The 14,262-nt window shown below is 42.2% G+C and overlaps 1 protein-coding gene across 1 annotated transcript in view; it reads left to right on the forward strand.

Moving 5' to 3' along the window:
• The window catches only part of SFT2D1 (SFT2 domain containing 1), a 54,257-nt gene that overhangs the window by 31,680 nt on the left and 8,315 nt on the right, over positions 1-14,262 (forward strand). Inside the window, exons 4-5 of the mRNA XM_075596707.1 lie at positions 866-947; positions 13,221-13,256. Of these exons, the coding sequence (XP_075452822.1) occupies positions 866-947; positions 13,221-13,256 (118 nt within the window). The remainder of the gene's footprint in view (positions 1-865; positions 948-13,220; positions 13,257-14,262) is intronic.

Here is a 14,262-nt window from a genome sequence, read left to right on the forward strand (position 1 = left end):
GTTTTAACAAAATAAAATATGGTATAATGATTGCGTGTGTTTTTTTAATTGCCTAGTAAATTAAAAAATGTGCAATACAAAAAAAGTTTTTAGGTGCAGTGTATCATAATGCATCAGTAATGAAGTATTTATTATTTCATGCTGTGGCCAGAATTCCAAGGGGGAGCTTGGTTTCTGATTTGGATAATTGTCCTGTGGGTTAAAAGGAGTGACGTCTCCAGCAATTTGAGCATAAAAGTAGTTGAATAGTAAAAGCAGCATATAGATACAATGAACTAAGTTAGACAGTGCTTTGTCTTAAAGGGGTATTGCCTTCCTGTTTTAATTTTTTTATTATTTAATAGGAAGAAGCAGAGGGTCTCTGCAGCAGAACCACGTTGATTTCAGCTCCCTGCTTCATTAGATTCATACCTCGGAACGGGCTGCCGGAAGCAGCTCTGGCTGGGCAGAAAATGTCTGTTTAAAGGTCCTGCTGGCCAATAGGAAGCCGCATCGTTATCTCTTGTGGCTTCCTATTGACCTGCATGATGCAGAACCTTTAAACACATGTCATATACCGGCATTCCCTTTTTAGATGCAAGTATCTTGGGAAGCAGGTGGGGTTCCCAGAGCTGAAATTAATGCCGTTCAGCTCTAGGAACCCCTGCTTCCACCTAGGGGGAAATCCTTTTTTTTTTTTTTTTTTAAAGCATAGCTCCTTTAATGCCCACCTAACGTGTGTGTGTGTGTGTGTGTGTGTGTGTGTGTGTGTTTTTTATTTGATCTGAGATAGTGGAGGCATTTATACATGATAATTAGTTAACCGGGCATAACAAATTTGCTAAACGCTTGATATTGAAATGCTTTAAAACTATTTTTTCTTCAGCACTTGTTTTCTTATGGGACCAGTGAAGCAACTGAAAAAGATGTTTGAACCAACAAGATTGATTGCCACAATAGTTATGCTGGTTAGTATTTAAATGTTTATAAATTCACTTTACTTTATCCTATATTTCCAGGAAATAAATAGATTACAATGCCTACAATCATAATTACTAATATGCATGGTTCTGGAATGCTGCAGCATTTAAATTGCTAAAAAAAAAAGCTGCTATGATACTTTCAAGCCTCCCAACTGAGTCAGATTTAGCTTTGGAACTCTGAGCCACAAACAAAAGGTTGGGTGGATACAGAAAATGCAGTGTCCTAACCAGCTGATATTACAATGCTCTTATGGTTAACCAAGTCTGGCAGGCCACCGAGCTCTACCTCCCACCCAGTAATTAGACATTCACTGACAATCTGGGACTGCTTAAAATTCAAATTCAAACTTACAAAAACCTGCTCCCCCATGATCCCGCTTTTTGGTAACCCAGATTTTGACCCAGGCAGACCTCTAAATTCATTCCAAGTGTGGCGGACAGCTGGGATCACCAGAGTAGGAGACCTATTCCCAATGTCTGGGCTTACGCCCTTCCCAGAACTACAAAAAGAGAGGAACCTTCCACCTGCAGAGATATTCAGGTACCTACAGATTAAACATTAATGCCCTGACATCCAAAACCTATGCCAAACTAGGTGTACTTTACAGGAACAAATCCTCTCTAAGCCTGCTGGTCAGAAAGTGTATTGCACAGCAGATGCTAATGCCAATTATCGACTATGGAGATATAGTATATGGCTCGGGACCCCAAACCCACCTTGGCAAACTTGACACCCTCTACAATTCAATTTGTCGTTTCGTTCTCCAATGCAACTACAATACACATCACTGCAAAATGCTCAAAGAACTAGATTAGTCAGCACTCGAGTCTAGGCGCAAAGTTCACCATTCCTGTCTTGCCTTCAAATACTTTCTGGGCAAGCTACCCACCTATCTGAACAAGCTCCTCACCCCTACCACATGCAGCACTTATCATCTGAGATCTGACTCCAAAAGACTTTTCATGGTCTCAAGGCTCAACAAAGTATCCGGCCACTCCTCCTCCTCTTACCGTGCACCCCAAAACTGGAACAACCTACCGGATTAAAATTTGAGACAGCCTTAGTTTTGAAAGAACTTAAACTGGTGGTTTAACAGCGGGGGTCACTGGCAGCCCCAGTCAAACTGAATGGGACTGCCAGGGACCCCTGCTGTGTTAATCCGATGGGCCATTAGTCTCTGCAGAAATGTCACTGAAATTTTGCAGCATGTACCTGGGTCTTGTTGGTTATAGCCCCAGATTTTCCAAGGCAAGTTTTAGAATACTTGTCGGCACCTGTATAAACTTCTATTTCGCTGGTATATGACTCCAGTCAGACTCCATGCCATATATAATGCCCACTCACCCTCCAGTTTTAGAGGGTGTGGACAAAATGGCTCAATGTCGCATAGCTAGTGGAATTGTCCGAAACTGGCTCCCTTATGGAAACAGGTTTACATGTTTATCAATAGGCTTCTGAACACGGACCTGAGACCTGACCCATGGTCTGCTTTACTAGGCAGACCAATACAAGACATGTCTAGAGCCTCATCCAAACTAATCTCCCATATCATGTTAGCCACAAGATGCTGTATAGCGGTGGCCTGGAAAAAAATGGAACCCCCTTCTCTGGCAATGGTGAAAAGCAGAATATGGCATATTGCCGCGATGGAAAAACTCACGGCTTACCTAAGGGAGAGTTGCGACAAGTTCTCCCAGATTTGTGACCCGTGGTTTGCCAGTGAGGGAGGGCAGAGAGATATTAGAGAATTGGCCTGGGTGTAGATGGAAGATAACGATCCCGCCAGGCTGATCTAGAATTGAGGCACGTCTCAAATAAACCAAAGTAAGTAAAGTCTACTCCTATCATATAATGGGTAGGACAGGGAGCATACATGTGAAATAAATTCAGACCTTTGATGAGACTGGAACCACCACTCCCTTTCCCCTCATTTCCCCTTCCCCTCATTTCCCCTTGTATTGTTTGGTCCATTATGTTAGTCCAATTTTGTTCATTATGTTCGTCCATTTTCATTTAACAACCGAGATAGTAGGGGATACTAAAGAGGGCTCCAGCAACATGGATAATTATCATTATAGCTGGATATGTGGGCTGTGAATATCTTTTATGGTTGCTGTTTTATAACATCCCCACTTTTCCTATTCAATTTTCTGAATCCCATTTGAAAACTTGCCAATAAAATTTTAAGTTGAAAAAAGAAAAAAATTAACTAGAGACACGTTTTAAGAAAGAACATGGCAAACATTTTGAGGTCTGCACCTTTTAATTTTCATGAGATAATATGGTCTTCTGAAATGTTCTAAGTTATTCTGCAGTATGGCTTTTCATCACATCCCTGCATAGGGCATTTTAGAGACATGGAATATCCGGTTTATTTGCATCTCGGAAAAACAGTTGAACAACCATTTTGAAGCATGTTGAAAAGCACTTACGTTTATGACCATTGATCTCTCAGTTATGTGGTGCAAGAGCTGAATTTGTACTATATTCATAATACACTTTTACAGTATATTAAGACTGTGCAACATTCCCAAAGCATGGACCTGAATTATGCATTTGCAAATAGCAGTGTGTTTTATTATATTTTGCCGTTTTTACAATTATTTTATTTTGTCTAAAAAACACACAAACACATAAATAGTTTAAAGTGTGTGTTTAGCAATTTCAAACTCGGGCATCGAAACTCATGTAGCCCCGTTTTAGAGAAAATTAGGCTCTGATACCGCTTTCATTCATTGTGGTTCTGAGTACAATACGAAACACTGTTAATATTAAAATATTTAAAACCTGTATTTCAACTTACAATCTGGAGATAGTTGGCTGTAGCCATACCTGCACAACACGTCACCGTCGTAGAGATAAGTCATTAACTACATTCTTTGAGTACTGGCAAAAGGTGATTAAATGTTCTTTTTGGCAGGAAAAATTCTAGATTTAAAAAGGAAGGTATTTTAATATGACATGTTCTGAAGATTAGGTGTCGTTTAATGAGTTTTTCAATAGAAATATAAAAAAAAATCCTAGCCAAGAAGTACATTTAGGAGCTTTTCACAAGCAGGAGTACAGAAGAGACTTGATGCAGATAAGGACGGTTTGCCTTTTGCCTTGCTCTTTATTGCTTTCGTTTTGGAACTCCTGCTGCTTTAGGATTACAGTTAGTTTCGGCTTTAATTTTTGTTGATGTTAACACTTTTGATTGTATTGTAGGATAGGGCTGGATTTTGTGCTGGGGAAAGAGGAATTAGGGAAGTACCTCTCGGTCCCTTTGGAACAGAGGGAACAGGCTTGAAGAAGAGGTTCCTACCTCGAAACGTTGCCCCCCTAACATACCCTTCTCCCCTTATTGTGTTTTCTCCCTCTGTGTGTTACTTCCTTTTCCTGTGTCCTTTCCCCCCACTCCTCATCCCAGATATATTGCTTTTATTGTGGTACATAACTCAAAGTTATTTTTTTCTTGTGTTTACATTAAATTTATTTTCTATTTGGACACAATCCTCTAGTTGAGCACTATTTTTTCTATTCAGACAGTGAGTGCTGGGACATTTGTGTGTGTTTGTCTATGATTTTAGGGGAATTAGGGTCCACTAGGTTCCGTTGCACCCTGCACTATAATCTGTTACTCCTTTTGAGTGCTGTCTATCACTTGTTCTTTGTTTGTGTGATTTAGTGTGTTTTCTTTCAGAAGTGCACTTAAGTTTTACCTCTACACCGATGATATATGCATTATGATATGCTTGTTATCCCCCAACATGTACAAATTGGTCTTATGCTAAAAGCTGTTCTTTGCAGTTTGTGAGGAAAGGGCTATATATGCTATACTATGACTTGGATTATATTTTTTATAAGTTTGTTTAGTTTTGTAAAAGACATGAACAGCTTAAGAAGAACACGCTTCTGACGTTTGTGGAAAATAAATGCAAGACTTCTTGCACAGTGAACTCCTGTACGTATATACTAACTGCTGTTGAAATACGACATTACAATATAATATTCCAACAGCAACTTAACTGGGAAATAACTTTTTTTATAATGGTCACTTGTGTATTTAATCCTTAAATAAAACCTAAAGTCTATGATTGTCAACAAAAGTCTCACTGATAGCATGATACGTGATACCCCAAACCTGCTACACCTCTGTTCCATCTAGCAGGGGTGCTCAAACTTTTCCCCGTGCACACCCCTGCCTGCTGCTCTCGGAGCCTCGCCTCCCCCCTCCTCTGCTGGGCCCCGGCGTCAAATAACACGCGGGGTCATTTGACGTCAAGTGACCCGCGGAGTAATTTGACGCTGGGTTAGCATGGCGTCGCTGGAAGGGAAGGTACGTGTGTTATAGAGGCCTCGCGCTGTCCCCCGGCATTTAATTTAAATGCCTGGAGGAGAGCGCGAGACCTCTAACTGCTGTTCCAGCTCTGAGTAAATCGCCTACATTTCTCAGAGGCTATGTGACCAGAATCCAACAGCAAGAGGCCCAGGAAGGAAAAGTGTCCGGGATTTATTTTGCTGTGTGTTTGCAACTAGAAAAGATTAGTTTTGTTTTCCCAGTTTCCAAAGTAAGTGTGTTTTTTCCTATAATTTGTGTAGCATAGTTGTGTACGTTCGTTATGTGAATAAATGCAATTTATTTTTATCTCTCTGCTTTTCACAATCAATGATCCCGGTATTTAAGTCTTAATAAGCTTTGTCTACCGTGTCAGCCCCCCAGTTTGCGCACCCCTGATCTAAGGGATTCTCTCTCCTACGCCCTAGACTTTGCCAAGAATGCTTGTTGTACAGTATGCTGCTGCCAATGTCATAGGAATCTAAGTATGTAAATGATGGCTATTGCTTCACCTTTGCTGTGTGTACTTTTTTTTTTTTTTTTTTAATGTTCCCTAACATCATACACCACATTTCCCATAAATCCCCACTCTTCTGTACTACGTCATTCTTTTTGACGCCATGAGCTACACCACCTCCTCACCTGCTGAGCCCAACAATTTAAAATCCATTATAAATCCCTACCATCTCTATTTTTACTTCTTCTGCTCTATGGTGACTGTCACGGTAGCTTACGAGGTTATAATATACACCAAAATAACTGGGTTGAATTGAATGCGACTGTGATATGATAAAGAAAGTTTATTCATTCAGGGAAGGTGAACACACAATATTGAACAAATAACACACAGGATATAAGGGGAAAACACACTGATAATGATAAATTTATGCAATTGGAGGGTGCACAGAACAAAAGGGAACCCTTATTCCCCTGTGAAGTACTAACAAATCTACGTAAGTACCAGCGCTCACTGTCTAATGGCTAAATGATGAAAACAATTGTAATGCAGAAAATACATTTAATAATAAAACAAACCAGAAATAAATCAAATGTGTTTGCAGAAACCAGTGTCATAATGGGCATGTCACAAAGTGAGGGGTGGGGGGGAAAAAGGAAAAGGGGGAAAAAAAAACATGAAACACAAGGAATTTACGTAAAAAACGGAGAACGGAAAGTATGCTAGGGGGCCGACGTTTCGAGGGACTACCTCTTCATCTGGCCCATTCCCCCTGGTCCCAGAGGTACTTCCCTAAGCCTTCCTTCCCCTATCACTAGTCAAATCAGACACCCCTGAAAATAGATAGCCATCATGTAGTGTAGGCTAAATACAGCTAATAGCAGGGCAGCAAGAATCCACTATAGTAAATACCAGTAGTTCACGCTCAGTTAGGAAATGCTAGCCTGCAAGATGAGAAGTCCCGGCGCATGACGTCATTCATAGGACACTGCGGTGGCCCGAGCTACTACTTATAACAGCTGAGACTGCTATTTCATTCCCCAGCACTCCACAGAACAGAGGAGCAGAGCCACAGAGGGTTTGATTACTGTTTTCATTTGCTATTCCCATTAACTATTTATTTGCATTGACTGTTGTGGACTCCTGGTGCTTTTTTGCAAGCTGTGTTCAGCCTTTACTGTACTATTTCCAACAGTGTCCTGTGGTACTTGAACTACTGGCATTTACTATAATGGATTCTTGCTGCACTGCTATTAGCTGTATTTAGCCTACACTGCATGATGGCTATCTATTTTCAGGGGTGTTTGATTTGACCAGTGATAGGGGAAGGAAGGCTTAGGGAAGTACCTTTGAGACCAGGGGGAATGGGCCAGATGAAGAGGTAGTCCCACGAAACGTCGCCCCCCCTTGCATACTTTCCGTTCTCCGTTTTTTACGTAAATTCCTTGTTTCATGTATTTTTCCCCCACCCCTCACTTTGTGACATGCCCATTATGACATTGGTTTCTGCAAACACATTTAATTTATTTCTGGTTTGTTTTATTATTAAATGTATTTTCTGCATTACAATTGTTTTCATCATTTAGCCATTAGACAGTGAGTGCTGGTACTTACATAGATTTGTTCACACAGGATATATACACTTACGTGGGAATGGGGCAATGAAGTAATTAGGATTCACATTACCAATTCATCAGGCATTAGGTATCATTCAGATGTAATAACGAAGAACACTGGGCATAGAGCTTACCATCGTTTTTATGTGATTTTGGCTCTTTGCCCTAACATTGGGTCTCAGGTATTGGTTAACAATTATCTGTACCCTATCACCTTTTGCCAGCTAACGTGGGAAGCCCTTTGGTACATGCCCCCAGGTAGCTGGCACATGCGCACAATCCCCTAGTCAGGCTCCCATTTTCCTAACACCACTCAAAAGAGTTGGCGTTACTAAGTCTGCCAGATGGGGGAAACTTGACTAAAGGTGTGAATTATGGCACTTCATGTGAAAGGCCATGTCCTGCGTTCTCTCCACCCTGTATATACAAACTGGGGGGATGAGCCTTTCATCAGTGGTCTTTGTGTAGACACACTGTAGCCCCCTTACCATTAACATACCGTATGGGTCAGGGTTTTTCGCAGGCTTTACACTAGGCATAAAATACAGTACAGTTACAATATTTTATATATATCAAAATATTCCGTTCGTTTGGGCCGAGTGGGCTAAAACTTGCCAGGCCCTCATGCCGGAGGGGACTCTACATGGTGGCCAAGTTTCAGCTCACTGCGACCCGCCGAACCGGAGATACAATATTACTTTTTAAAACGACATGCTTTACAAATTGCATTTCTCCGCCATTGAAGTCAATGGCAGACCCACACTTTAAACAGTTACCCATACTCCGTTCGGTTGATCGGTGAGGGCTGGAAATTGCCATGCAATCATGCAGGAGCAGTGACTGCAAGGTGGCCAAATCCCAGCCCTCTAGTCCTTACCGAACCGGAGATCTGGGTTTTACGTTTTCACACTTGGTGTTTTAAAACCAAGCAACTTTTCTCCGCCATTGGGGTCCATGGGGCGACCCTCGTGGCGCCTGCGACCCTTTTCCGTGACCATTGCCCGTCGGACCCTGTTGGGGTCGAGTAAGGGTGGGTCCCCTGAGCTAGGGGCAAAAAGAACTGGACCGCTACCTGCCCTAGGACCGGAGTTACAATTTTAATATGAATGAACTTGGCCGTGACCAAGTTCCCACGGCACTTTAGTGTTCAAAGGCTCTTTTATTGAAATTGTATCCGCTTTCAGAGATTGCGGTTTGGCCGCCAGCCAACTCGTTCTTGGAGAGCGAACTCGAGGAATCCCCATTGAAAGACATTACACCTTTCACTTCAATGGAGAAATTCCGCTCATCCTCTCGGGCGCCATCTGCTGGTCTTCTTTGATCTCAGGCCAAACCACATAGACTTACATGGAGCTCCAATGGCGGCCTATGGGACTAGCTGCAAACGGGGATTAAAAAGGCGGGATGGGGAACAAAGGGCCATAAACATGTAAATACAATTCACCCTTTCCCTCCCGACCTGATCCCCGTGTATGGGTTTGGTGCCTACCCTGTAAGGGGAGAAATACATGTAACCAGGAGGAAACACATTTTCAACTGAGGCAGAGGAATAAAAACACCATTATACATAACAGTTAACCCCTCGCCTCCCACACAATGGTAGGGGTGGCCAGCTGGGGTGTAACCCCTTTATTACCGGGCCAGCCACCCCCTTTTCGTGTCAGTGACATCTGCAAACTCTGGCACCACACATATACCAACCCTCACTCATCCCATTATCTACCCCAGAAGCTTCTCCATGCCCCACGCCACCAACCACTTCAACATTATTCACATTTCCTCTTTCGACCTACTAGCCATCACTTCGACATAGTTCAACCCTTATTTTGCCTCACCTGCTGCACTGTCTCACTGTGGGCTCTTCTTTTAGTCATACCCTCTCACAAGGTAAGAAACATGGTGGAGGAGTGGGTGTCCTGATCTCCTCTGCTCTTCCAATGTGATGCATCTATTGTCCTTCACTCTCATTGTCTTCATTTGAAGCAGAGATTCTGTATATTTTCCCTTGTCTCTCGTCATTTTGTGGTCATCTACCATCCCCATGAACCTACCTCCCAGTTGCTGGGCAATTTTGCTGCATTGTCTTCACACTTCCCCCTACTCTCATTGCTGTTAATAAGCCCTGTGCCCCACTTGCCTCATCTCCTCTTTAACCTCCTCCTTTGGTCTCTCTAATGACCAGCTCTCCTACGCATTGTGATACTTTTTTCTCTGCTACTTATCTAGTTTCTCTACCAGTATAGTCTCTGATAAATATCTTCCTTCCTACTCACTCCTTGCCTAATTGCCTTCACCAACCTTTTCTCGCACTATTAGAACTCATATAAAATACACTCTTTACCTCTCTAAAAACTCTCCTCTTACCACCCTCTCATATCCAGACTTGGCCACCTTATTTTACAATAGTTCTCACTCCGCTACCCTTTACCAAATTGCTTCTGCCACTGCTTGTTGGTACCGTCTCGTTTTTTTATTTAACACTGAAAATTCATGCTGTCTTCTAATACTGCCGTGTTTACACAATGACCTTTTACTCCCTAATATTTACTCTGTCCTCTGTCACTTCCCACATGTTAGAGGATTTCTCTCCTCATCCCTTTTTACAGCCCTCAATATCCCTTCAAATTTTCTCCACTAACTCTCCGCCACAATTATTCCTACCCCAATTCATCTCTTCAGCCACTCTCAGCACAGGCTCATTTCCATCACCCTTCCAGCATGCTTATGTAACAGCCATCCTGATATAACCTGTTCTAAATCATACCTCCCCTTCCAGCTACTGTCCTATTAGCCTTCTGCTGTTTGCATCCAAATTTCTTGAATGACTTACTTATACCTGCATACTGGATTTTGTCTCCTCGCACTTTGATACACTGCAATCTGGATTCCGTCCTAACCACACCATTGAGACTGCCCTAACAAGCCACCAACCTGCTTCTAGTTTGTCACCCCTCTGCCATTTCTCTCCTCTACTGTTCATTCTAATTGTGTCTGCCAGGCTCATTTACTTCACCCACTGCTCCTCTCTGATTCCCCATTATGTAAATCACCACTACACTGCCTACCCAGAACCTAAAGAGATAAATTCAAGACACTTGTGCTCATTTACAAAGCAGTACATAAAACTGCCTCGCTCTACACAACTCTCCATCTCCCTCATTGCTTCAAATCACTCCCGCCTCCAAGAAGTCTCGTGTGCTCCACCCCAACTCTGGAATTCTCTGCCACGCATGATAAGATTTTAACTTACCATGCATACATTTAAAGTTGTTTTAGTTTAGGGAGGCATACACAAAATTCTCCTGGTTTAATTATTTTATTTTCATCCTATAACCACATATTTAGGGCCCCAAAGTTGATGGTGAAACCCATGCTAAACAACATCCCCCACACACACTTCCTTGTGTCTCCACTCCCCACCATTAGATTGTAAGCTGATTGGAGGAGGAACCTCTTTTTATTGTCTGTGTGTCTTAACGTATACAGTGGTGTGAAAAAGAAAGTACATCCTCTTTGAATTCTATGGTTTTACGTATGGGGACATAATAACAATCATCTGTTCCTTAGGTCTTAAAATTAGGTAAATACAACCTAAGATAACAAAACATGACATATTACACTGTCATGATTTATTTAACAAAAATAAAGCCAAAATGGAGAAGCCATGTGTGAAAAACTAAGTACACCCTTACTGCTTCCATAGGAATAAAGATGCTAAGTAGCAGACAGGTGCTGCTAATTAAATGCCCTTGATTAATTGATCATCAGCAAGTGTGACCACCTCTATGAAAGCTGAAGTTTTAGCAGTTTGCTGGTCTGGAGCATTCAGGTGAGTGTTAACACAATGCCAAGGAGGAAATACATCAGCAATGATCTTAGAGAAGCAATTGTTGCTGCCCATCAATCTGGGAAGGGTTATAAGGCCATTTCCAAACAATTTAAAGATCATCATTCTACAGTGAGAGAGATTATTCAAAAGTGGAAAACATTCAAGACAGTTGCCAATCTTCCCATGAGTAGACGTCCCAGCAAATTCACCCCAAGGTCAGATCGTGCAATGCTCAGAGAAATTGCGAAATACCCAAGAGTTACAGTACATCCCAGACTCTACAGGCCTCAGTTAGCATGTTAAATGTTAAAGTTCATGACAGTACAATTAGAAAAAGATTGAACAATTATGATTTGTTTGGAAGGGTTGCCAGGAGAAAGCCTCTTCTCTCTAAAAAGAACATGGCAGCACAGCTTAGGTTTGCAAAGTTGCATCTGAACAAATCACAAGTCCTCGAACAATGTCCTTTGGACAGACGAGACCAAAGTGGAGATGTTTGGCCATAATGCACAGCGCCACGTTTGGCGAAAACCAAACACGGCATATCAGCACAAACAGCTCATACCAACTGTAAAGCACTGTGGTGGAGGGGTGATGATTTGGGCTTGTTTTACAGCCACAGGACCTGGGAACCTTGCAGTCATTCATTCGACCATGAACTCCTCTATATACCAAAGTATTCTAGAGTCAAATGTGAGGCCATCTGTCCGACAGCTAAAGCTTGGCTGAAATTGGGTCATGCAACAAGACAATGATCCCAAGCACACCAGAATTTCTGAAAAAGAAAATAATCAAGGTGTTGCAATGGCCCAGTCAAAGTCCAGACCTTAACCTGATTGAAATGCTGTGCCTGGACCTTAAGAGAGCTGTGAATAAACAAATGTCCACAAACCTCAATGAACTGAAGCAACATTGTAAAGAAGAGTGGGCCAAAATTCCTCCACAACGATGTGAGAGACTGATAGTCATACAGAAAACAATTACTTCAAGTTATTGCTGCTAAAGGTGGTTCTACAAGCTATTGAATCATAAGGTATACATCGTTTTTCACACATGGCTTCTCCATTTTGGCTTTATTTTTGTTAAATCATGACAAGGTGTAATATGTCATGTGTTGTTGTTCATCTGAGGTTGTATTTACCTAATTTTAAGACCTGCTAAGGAACAGATGATTGTTATTATGTCCTGATATGTAAAACCATAGAATTCAAAGAGGGTGTACTTTCTTTTTCACACCACTTTACATTGTTGTACAATGTTATTGTCCTCCATTGTACTGCTCTGCAGAATGTATTGTGCCATAGAAATTGAAAGATGATAATTGATGAGTGGAGGTTAACGTTGCAGGGGGACCTGTGAAATAATTGGTTGTTCTAATAGTTTACTAAACCATGGCCTTTATGTTTGGTGAATTTTGGTGAAGCAGTCAGATTGTGCTTAAAAAATAAAATGTGCAAAATTTGTCTTGTTCACATTGTATTGTGAACGTTGTATATCTATTCCTATAAGAGGCCTGTAGTTCTCCAATATATTTTTACGTTTTCCAGACTCGATGTACAAGTGTTCCACAATTTTTATAAGGTTGAAAATCACTGACCTAAAGTATTGTATTGTATGTCTTTATTTATATAGCGCCATATCTAATCAATGTCTTGGCTTCTTGTTGGTCACTGAAGTGAGGCTGACTCTCAGTAGCCATGTTTCGACCGTACAAGAATCCTAGGAAGTGAATTTCAAAATGAAATCTCATGATTATGGGTGGGGTTCACAGCCTGAAATGGCGCAGGTTCAGCTCCAACTGACCTTTTGTTTCAAATAGGGGAGGGGGGAGAGAAATATGTATGTGTTGCCGAGTAGCATGCATTACTGCTTTAAGTCCTGCAACTTCTATGTTGTCCTTATTTTGTATGTAGGAGGGGGTTGTAGGAAAACGTAAATTAGAATCTCCAGAGGTATGGTCAACATGAATCTATATTTTCTCATGTGTGTTGCTTAACATCTTTCCATCTTAAATATTTTTTTCCTTTTCATTTATAGATTTGTTTTATTTGCACCCTGTGTGCTGTATTTTGGGTAAGTCCGTAAAGAATGCATGTATGTGTTAAGTTGTATACTGTACTGCCAATTATAAACTGCAGCATCTTTAGGGTGACCAGATTTTGAAAATGAAAAACCGGGACACATTTAAAAAAAAAAAAAAAATATATATATATATATCAGTTTATTTATTGTAGTACACTTATACTTTACTACCATTTAGTGTGTGTGTGTGTGTGTGTGTGTGTGTGTGTGTGTGTGTGTGTGTGTGTGTGGTGTGTGTGTGTGTGTACCTCAATAATCGAACAAACAAAAAAAAACCATTAACCAGTGTCAGGATGCCCCCTCTTCACAATTCTAAAAGCAGCAATCCCGCCTGGTATCTTACCTGATCCGCAGTCCCTCAAGGTACTATACTAGAGGGGAGATGTTCCTTACCTGTCTTCCGATGTCTCCCGCGTGAAATTTGAGTCAGATCTGGAAGAAAGCAGAGTAGGTTACTTCGGTGTAGGTATACGGCAGTTAAGATAAGACAGAGGGTGAGGGAGACAGGGATGGAGGGAGACAGGGATGGAGGGAGACAGGGATGGAGGGAGACAGGGAGGGAGGGCAAGGGAGGGAGACAGGGATGGAGGGAGGGAGGGCGACGGTGAGACGGAGGGTGAGGGAGTGTGAGAGGGTGAGACGGAGTGTGAGGGAGGGTGAGAGGGTGAGACGGAGTGTGAGGGAGGGTGAGACAGGGAGGGAGGAAGGGTGAGACAGGGAGGGAGGGTGAGACAGGGAGGGTTAGACGGAGGGAGGGAAGGAGGGAGACGGGGTGGGAGGGAAGGAGGGAGACGGGGTGGGAGGGAAGGAGGGAGACGGGGTGGGAGGGAAGGAGGGAGGGAAGGAGGGAGACGGGGTGGGAGGGAAGGAGGGAGACGGGGTGGGAGGGAGAGAGAGGGAGGGAGAGAGACACACACCCACTGATACACACACACACTGATACTGATACACACACACACACACTGATACTGATACACACACACTGATACACACACAC

This window comes from Ascaphus truei, chromosome 4 (assembly GCF_040206685.1).
Source record: "Ascaphus truei isolate aAscTru1 chromosome 4, aAscTru1.hap1, whole genome shotgun sequence".
NCBI lineage: Eukaryota > Metazoa > Chordata > Amphibia > Anura > Ascaphidae > Ascaphus > Ascaphus truei.